The sequence below is a fragment of the Sus scrofa genome, chromosome 17, assembly GCF_000003025.6.
Source record: "Sus scrofa isolate TJ Tabasco breed Duroc chromosome 17, Sscrofa11.1, whole genome shotgun sequence".
In the NCBI taxonomy this organism is placed as follows: domain Eukaryota; kingdom Metazoa; phylum Chordata; class Mammalia; order Artiodactyla; family Suidae; genus Sus; species Sus scrofa.
The window spans coordinates 54,944,828-54,963,991 of record NC_010459.5 but is presented as its reverse complement, the minus strand read 5'-3'; the positions used below and the strand labels follow the sequence as shown (position 1 = coordinate 54,963,991).

At 45.5% G+C, this 19,164-nt stretch overlaps 1 protein-coding gene and 1 long non-coding RNA gene across 20 annotated transcripts in view; one reads left to right on the top strand and one right to left on the bottom strand.

Moving 5' to 3' along the window:
- Positions 1–19,164, top strand: part of BCAS1 (breast carcinoma amplified sequence 1) — a 118,757-nt gene that overhangs the window by 75,479 nt on the left and 24,114 nt on the right. For 12 of the 18 annotated variants that reach the window (XM_021077187.1, XM_021077186.1, XM_021077188.1 and 9 more), the window contains 2 exons: positions 1,643–1,819; positions 12,807–12,848. In XM_021077187.1, coding sequence (XP_020932846.1) covers positions 1,643–1,819; positions 12,807–12,848 — 219 coding nt within the window. The remainder of the gene's footprint in view (positions 1–1,642; positions 1,820–12,806; positions 12,849–19,164) is intronic. The other 6 variants (XM_021077191.1, XM_021077195.1, XM_021077194.1 and 3 more) reach the window with 1 other exon arrangement.
- Positions 7,476–12,195, bottom strand: LOC110257494. Of its 2 annotated transcripts, XR_002340134.1 has the most exons (4): positions 11,893–12,195; positions 9,789–9,979; positions 9,319–9,410; positions 7,476–7,793 (listed from the first exon to the last, which is right to left on the bottom strand). It is a non-coding gene; the product is annotated as an uncharacterized LOC110257494 (long non-coding RNA). The 2 variants fall into 2 exon arrangements; XR_002340133.1 differs by lacking the exon at positions 11,893–12,195 and having other exon boundaries at positions 9,789–10,467.

Sequence of the window (19,164 nt, the reverse complement as noted above, 5' to 3'; positions counted from 1 at the left end):
ACATTGACCCTTTATCTCCTGATTCAAACGTAGCATCTGCTCGATAAATGACTCCCTGCTTGTATCAAAAATGTCAGCCCAGAAGATATTGTCTTGCATCAGCTGGTAAAATTCACAGTATTTGTGAACTTCCCTTGGACAGGCAACGTGCTGTGTGTGGCAAGAACACCCACCAGGTAGGAGCCGCAAGTTCAGCTCTGAGCCCAGACTGATTAGTGTCCGGGGTGGGGGTTGGGGGTCTCGGTTTCCCCATCCGAGAAAAATCCGGCATGGAGCTAGCTGGGCTCCAAGACTCTTTCCAGCATCAAAAGTACTAGGGAACGTCCTGAATTTGTCTGTACCCTCTTATTTTTGCTAGATTTTTTTCTTTTCTTTTTTCTTTTAATCAGGGAATGTAGTCAGAGATCCGACACCCCTGGGAATATAAAATGTTTCTGTCACCAGTCCCTTCACCCAGAATCATTACAATGTAGATACTTCGGATGACAAGGTTAAGTCAGATGAGCCCAGTGTTAACCCTTTTCATGCAACGTTCACACGTGTCGAGATAAATGGAGATTGTAATTCTTCTAACGCTTCCTCTGTGCCATGACTCAGGAAGTGACAGAGCACAGGGAGTCACAGCCTAGTCCCTGAGGAGGTCAGATGTCCGGGAATTGGGCCTCGGCGTGACCTCTCCGAGGGGAGAGGGATGAGGGATGAGGTAGGAGGAAGTGTGGGAGAGAGAAAAGCAGAAAGAGCGACGGCTGCATGGGGTTCTATGTCAGGTGCCATCCATTCAATCATGTTTAACTTTGATGTGGAGGCTGAATCTAAAAGTGAAGAAAAGTGTCACACGAAACGAGAGAAGGTCAGTGCTCCCTTTGGCAAGGATGGAAGAGGCCCTCGGGCCAGGCCACACAAGGTCCTACCATACAGCACAGGGAACTATATCCAGGCTCTTGGGACAGACGAAGATGCAAGATAATATAAGAAGGGGATAGATGTGTGTCTGACCGGGTCCCTTTGCTATATAGCAGAAATTGGCACAACATTGTAAATCAACTGCATTTTCTTTTTAAAAAAGAAAATTTGAAAAAAGTGAAGAAATGGGGCTTATGGATGCTCCTGGGACTCAAACCTCATCCCTGGATCCCACTGTACCTGCCTGCCATGTATTTTATAGACTAGACCAGTAATCTCCAAACCAGAGGGTGGGAGGAAAACGTGACATCTTTTAAAGTGTACTTATTGTAAAAGCCATCTTTAGTTTCACATGTGGACTAATAAAATGTCCTTATCATATAAACAAACATGCATGTTCAGATTGCTTTTATTGCCATCAGCGTGGTCACCACCGCTTGAAGACGGATGGCCTCAACCTAACTCCCCTTCTAACAACCGCTTTGATACCTAACCCGTTACTTCCACCACCATGATGCGTAATGGTTCAATATGTATGTTTTGCGAAAGGGCACTATCTTGACTTTTCCAAGATTTTATAACACAAGTCCACATCCACGTAGAATATCTGGGAAAGACAGAAAATTACGAAGAAGAAACTGTCCACGGATAGCCCCAGCCCAGCTCTTTTCTAGAAAAAGAGATCTTTGGCTTTTGAAATCCCGAGATCCATATAGCAATGCTTTTTAAACTCTTGCAGGGCGCTGAAAAGTCACCCTCCGCTTCAGCCGACCTCAAGTCGGACAGAGCCAACGTTACGGCCCAGGAGCCTCAGGGGGCCGCCAAGACTTCTGCATCCACCGAAACAACAAAGGAAGGCACCAAGGAAAAGGGGGGCCCCGCCTCTCTGCCTCTGAGCAAACTGTTCTGGAAAAAGGTAAGTCCTGTTTTCAAATGCAGAGGTTTGGGGTTAGGATGGCGTGAGAAGGGGCTTCTATGGGGCCAACCGAGCTACGAAACAATGCATGGATTTTCTTCTCATCTAAGATGACTCCACTCGCCCTTGAGTGGAAGACTTGTAACTCACTCCCCGGAAAAAATGACACGCCTGTTGTGTTACACGCATGTGTTCTGTGGGAAAGGAAAGGAAATGAACACGTCGAATTTTTCATTCTGGGAATGACTCCGGCTCATGACAGAGGGTTGTGGTATTTCGTGATTTCATTTTTCTTTTAAGAATGGTGGATTCTTCTGGTTTTCTCTGAGCTCTCTCTCACCCTGGGAGATGAGCCACCTCTGGGCTGGCTCTCCCTCTCCTTCCCCAGCCCGATGGAATCCGTCAGTAAGAGCCACTTGCTGCTCCCTTTAGAAAACCAAGGTGTCAACCCATTGCTTTTCCAGGGCAGGCACACAATGTGCTCGTGACAGGAAGCTTCAAACCACTGTCTGAATTGCTGTCCTCTGTAGAAATGAGGACAGGCCACCCAAGGAAATGTGGCAGGCGGGGCTGAGCAATATTCCCGGAGCTCTGCCTTGCTCATCATTGCTGAGCAAACCCCAGCTGCCACACATGTTCAGAATTCTTGCCGGTTTCAAATGTGGCCAAGAGATGAGCAAGAAGTCAGGGATGGGGTTGGGGGGCTATAAAATAGAGCTGGAAAAACCTAATTTAGCAATTTTAACCAAACATCTGTGCCACTTGGCACACAATGCAAGGACGGTGACAGATACAGATGCCGCAGTGGTGTTAGCTGTTCTCTTGTCCAGAATCCAGCTGGATTTCTGAAACTTTTTCCTGTCAGTTTTATATTGCATAGAAATCTTCCTTCTGGGTTCTGCCCAGAACACAAATTCCAAAACTTAATGAAAACTTTGCATGATGTCATTTGGCATTCTAATCCTCCTTCCTCATCAATCTCTATTTTAAAAAATATGTTATCAGCAATATAATGAAGGGAACAATTTCCAAGTAGGTTCTATCCATGGCATGTAACTAGAGACTTCGAGTGACTCATAGTCAAACATTTTACTTAAATTAGCATGCATTAGGAAAAAAATAACATCAGCACATTACACTCAAGATTTAATACATATTTTGCCCAAAGGGAGACTGTGTTATTTAGTTTAAAAAGTAACACAGGAGTTCCCTGGTGGCCTAGTGGTTAAGGATCTGGCATTGTCACTGTTGTGGCGAGGGTTCAGTCCCTGGCCTGGGAACTTCCACATGCCGTGGCTGTGGCCAAAAAGAAAAAGAAAAGTAATCCAATTAGAAGTTCCCCTTGTGGCTCAACGGTCATGAACCCAACTAGCATCCATGAGGATTCGGGTTCAATCCCTGGACCTGCTCAGTGGGTTCAGGACCTGGCGTTGCCATGAGCTGGAGTGTAGCTTGCAGATGCGGCTCAGACCCTGAGTTGCTGTGAGCTGTTGTGTAGGCTGGCAGCTGCAGCTCCGATTCGATGCCTAGCCTGGGAACCTCCATATGCCTCAGGTTCGGCCCTAAAAACAAAACAAAACACAAACAAACAAATCAAAAAGGTAATTCAATTAAAAGGAAATGTTATGTAATTACAATGGTACTGATAATAAGTAATCAGGGTCCTCCAAGATGACAGAACAGATGTGCAGGTTTATTGCAGGAAAACAGCAGTAGCAGATAAAGGGGAGGGGGCAGGAATAGGTGGAGAGAGGCTGCAGACCACAGTGAGGGTCTGACGCCTGTGAAGGGAGAGAGGGAAGGAGCCAGACTGAAGGTGGTGCTGAGCCAGTGGGGATCCCAGAGCAGAGCCTGCCCCCTGGGGTGGGGGGCGGTCCTGCGTTGGGCAGAAATAGCCCAGCACCCTCTGTGCTCAGTCACTTCCTGGCCACAGCCGGGGGAAGCTCCGTGGCAGTGGATGCCGAAGGCGTGAGTGTCAGGCTGTCCTTCTTGCAGGGACGTCTGAGCAGCACAGGTCCGCGGCTGTCACAGACGATGGATACGGTGTGGCAACACCTACACAGGAGGTCGGAAAAGAACTGATGTTTGGGGAACACTGGTGTAAGGGTGAAAAGCCTGGGGTCAGACTGATTCAACTTTGAGTCCCAGTCCGCCTCTGTGAGCCTCAGTTTCCACATTTGTGAAATGCAAATAATAGTCGTGCCTAAGTTATTGAAATGAAGTGAGGATTAAATTAAATCATGCCGCTAAAAGCCCCCACACCAAGACTCACACAACAGCAGCCAAAGAGCCGTCACTCCTACCTCCGTCACTTACTTCCTCTGGGCTCAGGAGGCTGAGGCAGGAACCGTGCCCCCTCTTCATCTTTCTGCACTGTCCAGCTTGGGGAAGTTTCTAAGCTTCTAAACCTTATGTATTTTATCTTTGATTCCTTATGGGATCTGTAAGGGATATGTTAGTTCCCCTTTGAAAGTCTAGCGCTTCCCATTGAACGTGAAAATCAGGACCACTTGGCATTCGTCTGCTCATTTATTTCAGTCTCATTGGGTTTTGGTTTTGGCTTTGGTTTTTTGTTTGTTTGTTTGACCGCTATTTGGCTTTATTTGTTTAGTCGACCAAATGAAGTTAAGAGAAACTAAAAACCAAATCACCTGTGAATCTTGTCTTGCCTTCTTTCACCCATTCAGAAAGAACAGATTTACATGGACGTGAAATGGGGGTGATGCAGTCATCCAGCAGTAGTTTTATTCACTGTCTTTGTGCCAAGTTTTTGTTTGTTTGTGTGTATGCGAAGTACTGGACATTGAAGAAACCTCAGGGACTCGCTTTGCTGTACACCTAAAAGTAACACAACATTGTAAGCCAACTATACTCCGATAAAATTTTAAAGTAAAATAAAATAAAAACAGTCCCCAAGTAAAACACCAAAGAAGAAGGAGAAAAATCAGGGAATAAATAGATTGCTTACATTCTCATAGAGGAACTTATTTCTAGTAGGAAACAGAACGAAAGTCTTCTTTTTTCTTTAAATTAGAATAAGCTTTGGTTATAAAACCATCCTTGGGAGTTCCTGTTGTGGTGCAGCGGAGGCGAATCCGACTAGTATTCACGAGGATGCAGGTTCAATCCCCGGCCTCGCTCAGTGGGTTGGGGAATCCAACGTTGCCACGAGCTGTGTGGCGTAGGTCACGGATGCCGCTTGGATCCCCCGTTGCTGTGGCTGTGGCGTAGGCTGGCAGCCTAGCCTGGGAACTTCCATATGCTGGAGGTGCAGCCCTAAAAAGCAAAAGAAAGAAAGAAAGAAAGAAAACCATTCTTGTAAAAATTTTCAGAACAAGGACATATAATAGAAAATTCTGATATTTCCACTAACCCTAACCTCTCTTTCTTCTCTTTTAATTGAGACGCTTTTAAGCAAATGTTGTAGCTTTCTAAGTCTGTAATTATGAATATCAGAAATGAATTTTTCCCCCAACAGGCTGTCAGTGTGAAGTTATACATTGTTTTGATGTATATTCTTGATTCCTAAAGTAATTCTTATTATAAGCAAAAACACCCTCTGAGAATATTAAGTTCAAGTCATGCTGTAGTTGCCCCCCAAATGTCTAAATCCGGTTATGTGGAAAACTGTGTCCCTTATTACTCAGAGTTCACTGGAATACCATTTGCCTTGGGACCTCACAAAGGTTATTGTCTCTGTTTGGGTTTCTTTTTCCTCGTCTGCTGAGTGAAAAGATTGGAACAGATGATCCTTAAAAATCTTGGGTAGGGCAAGTTCGCACAGCAGCCAGAATCGGAAGGATGGGACTGTGTGACTGTGGGCAAATGATTTGAACACGCAGAGCCTCTATTTTCTTACCTGTGAAATCGGGACCTTGTGAGTCTCTCGTGTTGTCATGAGAACCAGTCATTGACACTGAGAGCATCCGAGACACAGCTCCGTGGACAGTGTTACCCTCCTCGAGTGTGACATCGCTGGCCGTGATCTAAACATCATGTGTGGTGTTCCCACTGTGTCGCCACGGGATCGGTGGTGTCTCTGGAGCACCAGGACACACGTTCGATCCCTGGCCCACCACTGTAAAGGATCCGGTATTGTTGCAGCATAGATTGTAACTGCGGCTCGGATCTGATCCCTGGCCTGGGAACTCTATGTGCCACAAATGCGGCCAAAAAAGGAACAAAAAAAAAAATCTGTGTGTGGCTCCTGGTGCCAACAGCACCCGATGCACAAAACAATGAGGTTTATATGCTACCATCGAACGACTTAAAGTCCACTTGGAGGAAGGAGATACATACGCGAGCATGCACCTGCGGGTGTGTACGTGTGTGTGTCTGCACACAATTCGTAAATGATATATTTGGAATATCTTCAAAGTGGCTCTTTTCCTCCTTTCCTCTGGAGGAGACAAATGAGGAGGCAGAAAAATAATGTGAGCTCTGAAGCCAAAGAGACACATAATCAAGTCTCAGCCCTGACAGTTCCTGGCCCATGACTTAGTCCCTCCAGGTCTTGCTTTCCTCTGCTCTCAGAGTAAGTGGTGATACCTACCTTTCATGATTTGGGGGAGAACCTAGTCAGAAAATGAGGGTAAAGTGCCTGGTTCTCAGCGAGTGATAGTTCCACCCCCTAAACAGTCAAATTGGGGATCCAGCGTTCATTAATCCGAGGAGGACAAGTAAAAAATGCTGCAGGTGATTAGACAAGGCAGTGGTCAGTGTAGGTCAGAAGCAACCAAGAGAACTTAAGAGCGCCTCTGGCTCATCTGGGTTATTGGTTTCAAATGCAGAAGTCTGTGTGTGACCCCAGAATCCACAGGGATTCTGGTTAAGAAAGCCTGGCATAGGGTGGACACTTACGGGGCACTTGAAAGTGGGCTGAAACACCTAGCCTGGTAGAAACGGTCGTGGGCATGAAGAACGCCCTTGTGGTTGCCAAGGGGGATGGGGAGGGAGGGGGATGGGCTGGGAGGTCGGGGTTCGTGATGCAAACTAGTACACTTAGAAGGGGAGCAACGAGGACCTGCCTTAGAGCTCAGGGAACTCTACCCCATCTGACTGTGATAACACGTGACAGAAGATAATATGAGAAAAAGCATCTCTATGTATGTTGAACTGGGTCACTTTGCTGTACAGCAGAACTTGGCAGAACCTTGTAAATCAACGGTGATAAAATGTTTAAAATTTAAAAAGAAAAGAAAAGGTGTTGGGAACACCGTGAAATCAATGAACGTGGATCAAACTGGTGCTTTGGAAGACCTGCTAGCAAGAGGCTGTCTGCTGGTTTAAGGGCGATGGGCTGCATTTTAAGGAAACGTTCCTTTAAGAACTGAACGTGCTCTTCACAGGAGAGGAGCACGTGTTCATGAAAGTTACATGATATGTACATGTGCCCTGTAGATCCTTATTCTCAGCAATTAAATGTCCGCCCAAGATCCTTTAGATTTCAAACTGGGCTTTTGTGGTGGTTAAGGAGGCTGGACAATTTTGACCCACCCGATTACAGCCAGAGGTGCAGTTCATGGAGAAAGATTGAAGTGTTTCTGGTTTTGAGACTGGAATGAGAATCCCACGCTCTCGTGTTTGCTGACCAGCCTCACACCTTGTGGTGTTCTTCTGGCGGAGGGATTCGAGACCCCCAGACACGCCTTCCGGTCTGCAGAGGTCGACTGCGTGCTTTAGCCTCCTTCCCTCTCATTCGCTGTGATGTGAGCGGCAGCACCATCCTTCCTGTCTCTGGAATTCCCTTCCTGAATACATCCCCCGTGTGGGAGAGCCTGTCAGCTGTCCCCTTCCTCATCCATCAGGGATCACCCATCACAGCATCCTTGCCGGCCGTGGACGTGAGGTTGGGAATCTGGTCCTGCTGGGTCCTCAGCTCCCAGGCTTTCCACTGTGTGGAGAAGATGAGGAGAAAAGGAATTCGTTCTCCAAGGCCTTCATCTACAATTATGTGTTGAACATGGAATCCAGGCTGGTTGCAGATATGCCATGAAATGTGAGAAAGGAAAATAAAGACACACCTCATTTTCAAAGGCTTCAGAGCAAGAGCAAAAGTGTCATAGATGTTTCCTAGAAAGGGGGACATCTGGCTCCATTGTGACCTGGAATACTGGTGAAAAAAACTAACCTCACACAGAGCCCAGTAATATGGGTTGTTATTGTTATTATTATCTGTGTTAGTATTACCATTTTTTTTTTTCAGTGCTGTAGAGTTGCCTCTAAGGCATGTTCACAAGATGGAGAGATGCAAGCCAACAAAGAGTATTTATTAGAGGATCAAAACCACATGCAGGAAGCTGTCTCTGGGGCAGCCTCTGGCACTTGGCCTCAGGCCTGTTTATTCAAGCATGTTCTTTTGTAACTTGGTCAAGGACCAAGCTGGGTGGGCTCATTAACGGAAGCCAAAATATAAACAATAAGGATTTCGGAATACTAGCATGTCCTAGGGCTTTTGTTTCACAAAGGTCTGTGTGCCATCAGCCTTCGGGGGGCAGGTCATCACGCTTTTATCTGAGATCCGTATCGTCCTGTTCCTCGGTCCAGTTTTGGAGCCTAATACAACCTAAGAGCAGTGTGAAACAATGTCTGCTCTTGGAGTTTCCGTCGTGGCTCAGTGGTTAACGGATCCGACCATGAGGTTGAGGGTTCGATCCCTGGCCTTGCTCAGTGGGTTGAGGATCCGGCGTGGCTGTGAGCTGTGGTGTAGGTTGCAGACACAGCTCAGATCCCGAGTTGCTGTGGCTCTGGTGTAGGCCGGCCTGTATGGCTCCGATTTGACCCCTAGCCTGGGAACCTCCACATGCCGTGGGTGCGGCCCAAGAAATGGCAAAAAGACAAAAAAAATAAAAAATAAAAAAAAGTCTGCTCGTACAGGATTCAGGAGCAAACATATCTCTGGGCTGGATATAAGGACATTTCTAAAGCAACATGGAATTAATCAAGAGACGTCTTCAACAGGCCACGGAAACCTGGCTTGGGCCGCTTCTCCCCAGCATTCACGACATCGCTTCCATTGGAGTTCCCGGCGAGGCACAGCAGAAATGAATCTGAGGTTCAATCCCTGGCCTCGCTCAGTGGGCTAAGGATCCAGGGTTGCCGTGAGCTGTGCTGTAGGTTGCAGACGTGGCTCAGATCGGGCGTTGCTGTGGCTGTGGTGTAAGCCAGCAGCTGTAGCTCTGATGAGACCCCTAGCCTGGGAACCTCCATATGCTGTGGGGTAGGGCCAAAAAAAAAAAAAAAAAAAAATCGCTTCCATTAATTGAGTACACACTATGTGCAGGCCCTGTGCTAGGTGCTTTATATAAGACTAACATCGGCGATTTTCATAGACTGATGGACATAAATCCACATCCCTACTCATCTCGTTCACATAGTTCTAGGAGTCTAGGAAAGGCGACCACCGATGAGGTCCAGGCCCCCGCATGTCCCTACCGGGTGCTCAGTCCCAAACCTCACCACCGCCACTGGAGCCACCCACGAGATCCTTGCCCACTCACCTGATGCCTCACTGACATCCTCACTAGCCGAAGTCACTGCCACTTGCAAAGTAGGAGGAGACACTCTGTGCTGTGCTTCGCTCTGGAGCAGCCTGTTGGGACACAGAGTGACACCGTTTAACAAGGCTCACCTCGGCATCCACACAGCCCCCTTCTCCCCAATGCACACCTAGCTCAAGGGTAGCTGAGCTGGGCTGAGTTTCGCTGTCAACCACAAGCACCCTCCCCAGCACCGACCTGCAGGTGGCAGGTTAGCCTGGAGTCCTTCCTTCTGGGGTGTGGGGCAGGGGGTTCTCTTTCTAACATCCATTTCCTAAAATCTTTATTTCTGCTCCTCTGAGACACCCTGACTTCTAGAAAAGACTAGAGACAACTGAACCCTCATTCCAAACATGGTCCATGTTGTTCCTCCCCCCACACACACACCTCCAGAGTCTCGGATGCCCATGGAAAGGAAGGTCCTTACATACCTGGAGGAGTGGGGTGGCCTGACCCCCAGATGTCAGACATGGGTGAGTTTCAGCTCTGCCTCAGCCGTGACTTTCCCGTCTCAGGATTTCTCATCTTTATTCCTCAGACCAACCCTCTGATCTACTAACCTACCTTTGAGTAGGTGAACTGAGGCTCAGAGTGGTGTGGTTGGCTTGCCAAGGTTGCACAGCTAAAACAGAGAATTGGAACCTGACTCCACAGTCCAAGATGCTCGATCTTGGGTTCTGAGCAGGTTGGTTTGTGTGCTGAACACTATAGAGAACCAAGAACCTGGGGTCTCATTATCCATTTTAGGGTTCTTCTTTTAACTGGATATTTCAGCCACCCCAACATGAAGGCTACATCCGTGGGCTGCTGTGCAAACATACACAAATATGCAAAATGATCTTGAGTGGTTCTTGGAGACAGCCCCAAACATTTAAATGGTCACATAAGACAAAGTGATTTTCCTCCCATTCTACTTTGTTTCCTTTGGTGACGTTAATTATGAAATCTCTTCTTGATATTAATAGGCTTTTTTTTTTTACTGTGTTAACGCTTGCTGATCTCTTTTCAACAAGAACTTAAAAATGATTCGAATTTAATGAGCATTTTTGTTTTATATTACATTCATAATAATAATAAGATGTTGTCTTTCTTTTTCTTTTTCTTTTTTTTTTTTTTTTTTGTGCTTTTGAGAGCCATACCCTCGGCACATGGAAGTTCCCAGGCAAGAGGTCGAATCGGAGCTACAGCTGCCGGCCTCTGCCACAGCCACAGCCATGCAGGATCTGAGCTGCATCTGTGACCCACACCACAGCTCTCGGCAATGCTGGATCCATAACCCACTGATTGAGGCCAGGGATCGAACCCACATCCTTATGGATCCTAGTCGGTTTTGTTACCACTGAGCCATGACGGGAACTCCAAGATGTTTTCTTTTAAAATATTTTTTCAGTAAAAAGCTAGTCAACAAAGAAAAATATTCAAGTAAATACAGGTTTTACACGAGCAGGTTAAGCATCGTGAAAATGCTATGCAAGTTACTGACAGTTTAAGAACTGCTCCACTGGACTAATTCCCCAAATAAAGAGTGTTTTGCTGAGTAGTCTAATGTTTAAAACAGGAAACGGCAATTTCTTGGGGAACAGGCAGTACTTCTAAGGCCAACTTTTGAAACCTCAGGAAGATCTGGATGGAGATGAAGCTGGCGGAAGCATCACTGCTCTGAGTAGCTCCTCCCCCACCTCACCGTCGTCTACCCCAAGTTCTGTGTCCTCTGGAATACAGCGAGCAGTCAACGCCAGGAACTTTCCAGACACAGGAAACCAAAAGCACTATCTAGTCTCCTTACAACCAACTGGGGCAGGAAAGCGCGCTCGAAAAACTAAAAGGGCTGATTTCCACCGTGGGAGGGTTTTCTCAGCCTCAGGGAGACAGTATCTTGACTCTTGAAACGTTTGTGGGTGAGGTTTCAGCAGGTCTTTTAAAATATCATTCAATTCTTTGCTGTTTCGTGAAAGGTTAAAGAGCAGCGAAGTGGTCTGGGGGAGAAGGGGTGTCGTTCCAGGAAAACTATACCGCTTGTAATTCTTTCTCAGTGCTCTATAATTTCCTGACAATCCAGAAGCTTCCAGAAAACCCACAATCCACTTTAGGGATATTTTTGGGGTGTGTCCAGGTAAGCATCCGTATGAGACGATAAGTGGTCCGTGTTGAAGAGCTTATCTAGACAGAAAGCAAATCTGGAAGCAGAAAAAGCAGCCGCAACAATCACCCTCCCCCCCAAAAAAAATTCTTATCCTTCAAATCATCGTGGTCAGTGGGGAAATTCAGGTCTTTGAACCATTTCCCCCTCTCTCTGAGTGTGCCCTTCTGAACACGTGTCTTTACGTCTCCGTACTTCCAGTTCTTGCTGTGTAAGTGAAAATCATCCCACTCCCGGCTCAGGGGTAGTTAAGTGAGATGATGCAAAGCACTGAAGGAAGGAGATACATTTGTAAATGTCAGTGTCAGTTCCCCTGTCCCTCTCCTACTGCCAGTTTTAAAGGTAAACACAAAGGCAGGACTTGGAACAAAATCAACATGGGTGAGAGTTCTTACCTCGGAGTCCAAGAGACGAAATGCAAGGGTCCATGGACACCCTGATATTTTTTGCAAAATATCTTGTGTATGCTTGCTTTTCTGGAAAGAGAGTCCGGCTCCGTCAAGTGAGTCTCAAGGGGTCTGTAAACACTACCACCCTCCCCAGCCGGAAAAAGGCTTCGGAACAAATGCAAAATATATGCAAAGATGACCTCCCACGTTGGAGCTTGGCAAGCCGATAGAATGATTGTGACATTGATAGCATTTGGACAACTCCTCTCCTGTTGGGGCAGGACTGCAGATGCCAGAATTACTGCAGAGAATAACAGGGCTTGAAGTCATAGGCATTGGATCCCAGCCACGTGGCCTTCCGTGGAAGTATTTTAACCAGATTTTACTTTGGCAAAAAGACACTGGCCTACACTGAAGGCTGATGCAAGAAACAGCCTGGGATGCTGGCCCTGCCCCACCATCAGGATACGGCGGATACTTTACATCAGTGCCTCTTCCCTCTATGGCGACTATGGGCTGAATTTCTCTGGACTTAGGACCAGAATTTTCCTGAGTAGCTCAAGTATCTTACCTGTGTGACTGATCAGAGGTGCCTCTTTTCATCAGCTACCAGAAGCTGTCCAGTCAAACACATCACTTGCCCACAGCCAAGACAGGGGTTGGTGTTTTCCGTAGCAACCCCACTCCCCGCTCCTTTTGTATTCTGGCTGCATCTGTATGTTTCTTTTTCCTTTGTTGCATTTTAAAATACATCGCTTAATTTGTATTTATCCTGCCGCACTGTTTATATTTATGTAAACCTCCTTGAAGTTCTCAGAACCAGGTGTACATAAGCAGCATCCAAGAATTGCACCAGCAAGCTGTTGGCTCTGGTTTTGGTAACATCCTGACTCTTCCTTTTGTTTTTATCTCCCCTTTAGTCAGCTAAAGAGGATTCAGTTCCCACAGGTGCAGAGGAGAATGTAAGTTACGTGTTAAATGACAGAAAATCATTCCATGCTCATCTCTGGCGTGAGGGACCCCTGGGCATCTCAGCTCTGGGGTCCTGGGTCCTTGCATGCTCCAAGTATGATTCATTGCCTGTAGACTCTTTCACCCTTTCACGTGGTTGGGGACCATCGGGAATAACTTTGGATGGATATCCATAATGCTCATGGAATCAATGCAAACGAAACACAAAATCAGAGCACGCGTTTTAGCATTTGTTATCATGTAGGGGCTGAAAGAGTCTACTAAGCATACCAACATCTTTCCACCACCTTAAGGGACAATGGTGCTGCACCCTCTGCTTCATTCTACTTTGATTGCTCTTTTGCCTTTATTTCCATGGCAACCAAGGTTTTCTACTAACTGCGGGTGGTACCCAGGACATGTAGGCAGCAGGTATGAGAGCATACTGCTGCAGTAGATGCTGGGAACCTGGGTCTCGGGCCGGAGAGCAGTCTGTGTGGGTCTGTACTTGACAAACATAGGTTGAGCCTCCCTCTCTTTTGGGCCTCTAATTTCCAAAAGTGATGCTCAAAAGTTTCAAGACAGTGTATTCATGTCTGAAGGAGGTGGCTCTGTGTGAGACACCACAAAAATTTATCTTGCCGCAACATCTTCCAGGGAGATGAATAAATTGGTCTCATATGTTTCAGACCCCAAACAGCAGCTTTCTGCTCTGAAACAGTGCCGTCTTTGGGAAATATTTTAAGTGGGATAAGTAGGTTCACAGCTCCTTAAGACAGACACTGATCGTTATCATTTTGCCAAAGCCAAGTATGTTTGGACCTTTCTAGGTGTCTCTTGTCTGCTTGCCATGGGATAGGGCTTGTGTTTTCACTTTTACTTCATTGCGGGGACTGAGCAGAAGTTGAAAATCCAAACATGTTTCAGATATGTCTGTGATGTGGAATAAAAGTTGGAATGGCTGTGTTGTAATTCTTGTTGGGTGAAAGAGCTTTGAAGTCTGCTTTGTTGTTGTTGTTGTTTCTTTTTCCTTCTCTCCCTCCCTCTTTTTCTTTCCCTCCCTCTCTTTCTCCCTCTCCTTCTTTCTTTCACCCTGCCTTTCTTCCCTCCTTCCTCCTTTCCTTCCTCCTTCTTCCCACCTCTCCACCTTTCTCTCTTTCTTTCTTTTTGAAGCCAAACTTAGCTCCTAAAGCTCAGGTCTCATGAATGTATCGGCTATTTTCTAGAGCATTTAAGTCTGTATTTCAGCAACCTGAAAGGAGGAACTCCGTGAGTCTTCTTCCCATGAACTTGAAAAAGCTATAGGTTAAATCCAGAGCATCTGTTAGCTTCGAGGTTGCAAGTGTTTTGAAGAGAAAATTCTTTTTTGGATATGTGTGTGCTGATCCGAAAAACCCTGTGTCTCTTGCAGCTCACAGGCGGAAATGCAGAGTTGATCTCTAACAGGCAAACAGAAAGTAGTTTATTTCTAGTGTGAAATTTGAAACAGAATAATACCATCAATTAGAGTTAAATGATTGATACCAAAAGATAACACAACATCAGATCGAGATACAAATGAAAGCAAAACATTTTGTTAAGAATGAAACATTTAAAAATTGCTTTAGGAGTTCCCGTCGTGGCGCAGTGGTTAATGAATCCGACTAGGAACCATGAGGTTGCGGGTTCGGTCCCTGCCCTTGCTCAGTGGGTTAAGGGTCCGGCGTTGCCGTGAGCTGTGGTGTAGGTCTCAGACGCGGCTCGGATCCCTCGTTGCTGTGGGTCTGGCGTAGGCCGGTGGCTACAGCTCCGATTCGACCCCTAGCCTGGGAACCTCCATATGCCACGGGAGCGGCCCAAGAAATAGCAAAAAGACACAAAAAAAAAAAAAAAAAAAAAAGCACTGTTAAAAAAAAAATTGCTTTAAATTTAAATTGCTATGAATAATGTTTCTGTTTTTAAACTGCCACATTTCATCTCCTTACTGACTATTAGTTGGCTAAAACATTGTGATCTTGGACCCATCACCCCAAGCTGTGCCACCACTTGGACTTAGTTTTACTCATTTCTTAAATAGCCATAGTAAGATTACCTACCCCTTAGGATTCTTGTGAGAATTAAGTGAATGATGCATGTCATGTGCATACTTTAGTGCCTGACACACAGGAAGAACTCAGGAATTCAGGGGTTGGCAGACTCTGGTCCACGGGCCACATCCAGGCATCGGCTGTGCTTTTATGGCCCATGTGCTAAGAATGGTTCTTAGATTTTGAATGGTTGGAAAAAAAAAAAAAAAAAGAAGAAGACTATTTTGATATGTGGAAATGATACAAAATTCAAATGTCAGTGTGTATAAATAAAGTTTTATTAGAACACAGACAGCCTTCTTCTTTTATACCCTCTCTGGGGGAGCTTTCACGCCACAGGGGCAGAGGTGAGTAATTGCAGGGCCCTTTGCAGGAAAGGTTGGCCGCCCCCGGCGGTGATGTCAGGTCGAGGTGTGACTTCAGGAAATGGGTGCTTCCTGTAACCAGCGATTATATGTCCTCCTGAAATGACACCTCGCAGCTGACTCCGTGTCCACGTGGAGTGAAGGTATATGTAAAACAACTAATTCACTTTCCTTTTCCCAAGTAAGAGAGATGCTTTTAGTCCAAACAAGGGATAGGACTCTAAACCTTCAGAACAGGACAATTCGGTGTCATTAACCTTATTACCAGAGTCCTTTCACTTTCTGGCTGAAATTTTTCAAAAGTTCTCTACCGCAAGTTTCCACAACAGATCTAACCACCAGTGCAGAGCAAAGAGCAGGGTGATTTCAACCCCTTTCAAAATTTTTCATGAAAAGAAAAATAAGATTTGGGGGGGCCCAGAGAGTTTAACACTTTTCTTAGAATGAGCCACTGGTCCCCATCAGAAATAAAATCTATCCATCCTGACTACAGAAAATATTGAATCTTTCATTGTAATCTGAAAATGTTTTGACCCCTGGTTAACTGAGGTAATAGTCTAACTAATGGGAGGGAAAGGCTTTCCTTCCCGATGACCTATAAGCAAGGTAACAGTTATTTCTGTTGTTTCTCTTAGTGAGGAATTTCTCAGTTGTACGTGAGAGAAAACTCAGCTTAACCTGGACTAAAAAGAAAGTGGAATTTATTGGCTCGCGTGATGAGGAGGTAGAATTGCTTTCCAGGGAAGCTTGATTCAGGCTCTCCCTTGGCTCGGCCTTCAGAGCCTACCTACATCCTCTGCTTTTCCATAGCACATCCCCCAGTGCCGAGTAGAGGAGAGACTGGTCCAGAGCAACCCTTCATGTCCCAGAACTTGCTCTTTTTCATTGACTTCAACAGGCTCGTGTGCTCTGTGAGTCAGCATTGCCCGCTGGTGTTGCAGTGACAAGCACGCCCCAAATTCCAGCACTTTTCAACAGCAAAGATTCTTCTTTTTTCCTCACTCATGCTGCCTGTCAGCTGTCAGTTGCCTTGTGGGCAATCCTTATGGCCTCTTCTCCTAAAATCTCGATGCAAAAAGCAGCTCCTTCAACAAGGACATGCAGGTGGAGTGGCAGCGAGAAAATAGCGCCATGGGTGAGCTCATGGAATAGCTCTGAAAACCTTCACTCAGTCTAGATTTACATCCTGTCCACTCACCTCCCGTTCTCCAAAGCAAGTCACACAGCAGTGGGCATGGGTGTACAGTTCTTTTAGGGGAAGGCAGAATGAATAATTGGGAAAAATAACACTTCCTGCCACATGCTCCTGTCGCTGAACTCATATGGCCAAGCAGCTAGACCACGTTGACTGGCTTAGACCTGCTCAACCAGCTCCGTCCAAATTATGTAGTCTTAAAGTTAGACATTGTCACTGCCATGGCTTGGGTTCGATCCCTGGCCTGGGAACTTCTGCATGCCAGGAGTGCAGCAAAAATAAATAAAGTTAGAAATGATTGTTCCCTCAAAGAAAAACCTGGGGGAGAGGGGAGGTTGTGAATGAGAGAGAATGCGAAGGAGTTACTGGGTAGAAAAATAAAATCTCAGAGTTCCCCGGTGGCCTGGTAGTTAAGGACACAGTGTTGTCACGACTGTGGCTCAAGCTGGATTCCTGGCCTGGGAAGTTCCCTTTGGTGTAGGTGTAGTCTTCCTGCAAAAAATGATAAAAATTTTAAAAATGAAATAAAATCTCTGTAATGTATTTGCCCTCAAATAATCCTGTTACAAGTCCAATCGGATAGAATCAAAAAAGGATTCTGAAATTAAAAATTTCAGTATCAATATTATCCCGTCATGGGTGAAGTTTGAATGGAGGAGATCTGTTTTGCTCTAAAGCTGTTTCCCAAACTCACAGCTCTAGTAAAAACTATATAAACCAAATTTCAAGAGTAAATATGGTAGTACAGTAGGGGCAAAAAGTGAAACCTTTTGCTGAAATGCATATCATCTGTGTTAATCCCACTGGCCACCTTCATGCAACATATAATATCCCCTACCGAAATCAAACAAGGGAGATTTAATGTGAAAATATAGCATGCCTCTGATTTTTATCATGTCCATCGTACCTCACATTCAGATGTACAGATGCAGTCATGTAGTCTGAATAAGGAACAACTTTCTCCAAAGCTCTGGCCTGGAAAGAAATCAGAAAGCTATCCAAATAAAAATCAGATGCTTATGTCTGTATATGCAGATTAGATCCTCACTTAGCTCAACTCCTTCTAGATTTTCCACACTGGATGTCAGTGGATTTGTTCCTTGGCTGCTAAAAGCTAACTTCTTGGCCTGACTTCAAAGCTAATGAGAGTCTCTAGAAGTTTCCCCCCTTTTTCACCCCTACTGAAAAAGTCGTGTTTTGAAAAATGGACTCTGGGCTAGGATGTATAAGGTGACACCTCTTGACACTTGGAAAGGCCCAGCAAGAAAACTATTGGCACGCAAGTAAAATTGATTTACAAAGTTATTGCCATGCAGTTGTTTTATCATGTGAGTAATTGTCCCTCCAAGGCCTCTGCACACAAAAAAGTACTTGCTGCCTCAACCACAGAATAATTCTGAATCCAGAGTCAGTGAGTCAGACTCTGTTCACTACTTTCCCAAGGGCCATTTCCTATTTCTCCACCCTTTTCCCCTTGATCTCAGTTAAAGTTGGCAACTACTACATGCCCAAAGTATTTTATTATGATTTCTCTACCAACAATCCCATTTTCTTGCCCAATAATTAATCTAAGGGTGACCTGCTTTTAGCCGATGAAATGTACTCGGAGGTAGAGGATCAAAATACAGAAGTTCATGTGGAGCAAATTTTTTTGCTGTGACCTTTCTTCCTTAGGACATTGGGTTGAGGATGTGATGCCTGGAGCTGTGGCAGCTCCTTTATATCCATGGGGTAGCAAATAAAAGGATGAAAATCTAGCATGGCAAGCATGGCAGAGCCAAAGGAGAGAAAGAGCCCAGGTTTTAAAAATATTGTGGAGCCCCTGAACCAACCCGATAACTTCTACTTTCAAACATCTTGTTCCATATTGTTACTGGTTAAGTCACTATTAGATATTAAGTTACTGGTAAACAACTCCATCCTCATTGAAATGACTGCTTACTTGTGGTTGACTTTGGCTAAGTCATTCACTCATTAAGATTCTTCATCTGTAGGACAGGGATAATGTTATCTACGCTGGGCTGTCTTGAGTAATTCAGTAACTCTTTACGGCTGTAATATGTTAAAAATACCTTATACAATGTCTGACATAGTAAGAGATAGTTATTAATATCATCTCTAAATAGTGGACATGTGCATGGTGGATGATTCCAGATAAGTCGTGCCCATGGAATAAATTGCTCTCATGTGGCCTAAGTAATAACCACTAGAATTAATTGAGTGCTTATTGTATGTCAGGCACTGTTCTAAGAATTGTACATGCATTGCCTGATTTAATTCTCAAAACAACTTTCTGATGAGTGTACTATCCCCATTGAGAAATGAAAAAACAAAGGCACAGAGATGTTGTAGGAATGTTGGATTAGAGCCCCTGGAAGGAGCAGAGTCAAGATTTAGGTCAGCGGGTTAAGGTTCTGGCACTGTCACTGCAGCCACTTGGGTTGCTGCTCTGGTGTGGGTTCGCTTCCTGGCCTGGGAACTTCCACATGCTGGGAGTGTGGCCACCAAACCAACCAACCAACCAACCAACAACAAAAGATTTAGGCCCAGGCAGGCTGGCACTAAAAGCTGTGCTCGCAATGACTATGTCAGGCTGCCTGTATTTCAGACATAAACCCCAGCGCACTTGTGGCTGAAGCTTGTTTTTCAGACATGCAATTGAATTAAACCAGGCCCGGATGTGGAACTCAATATCACATCC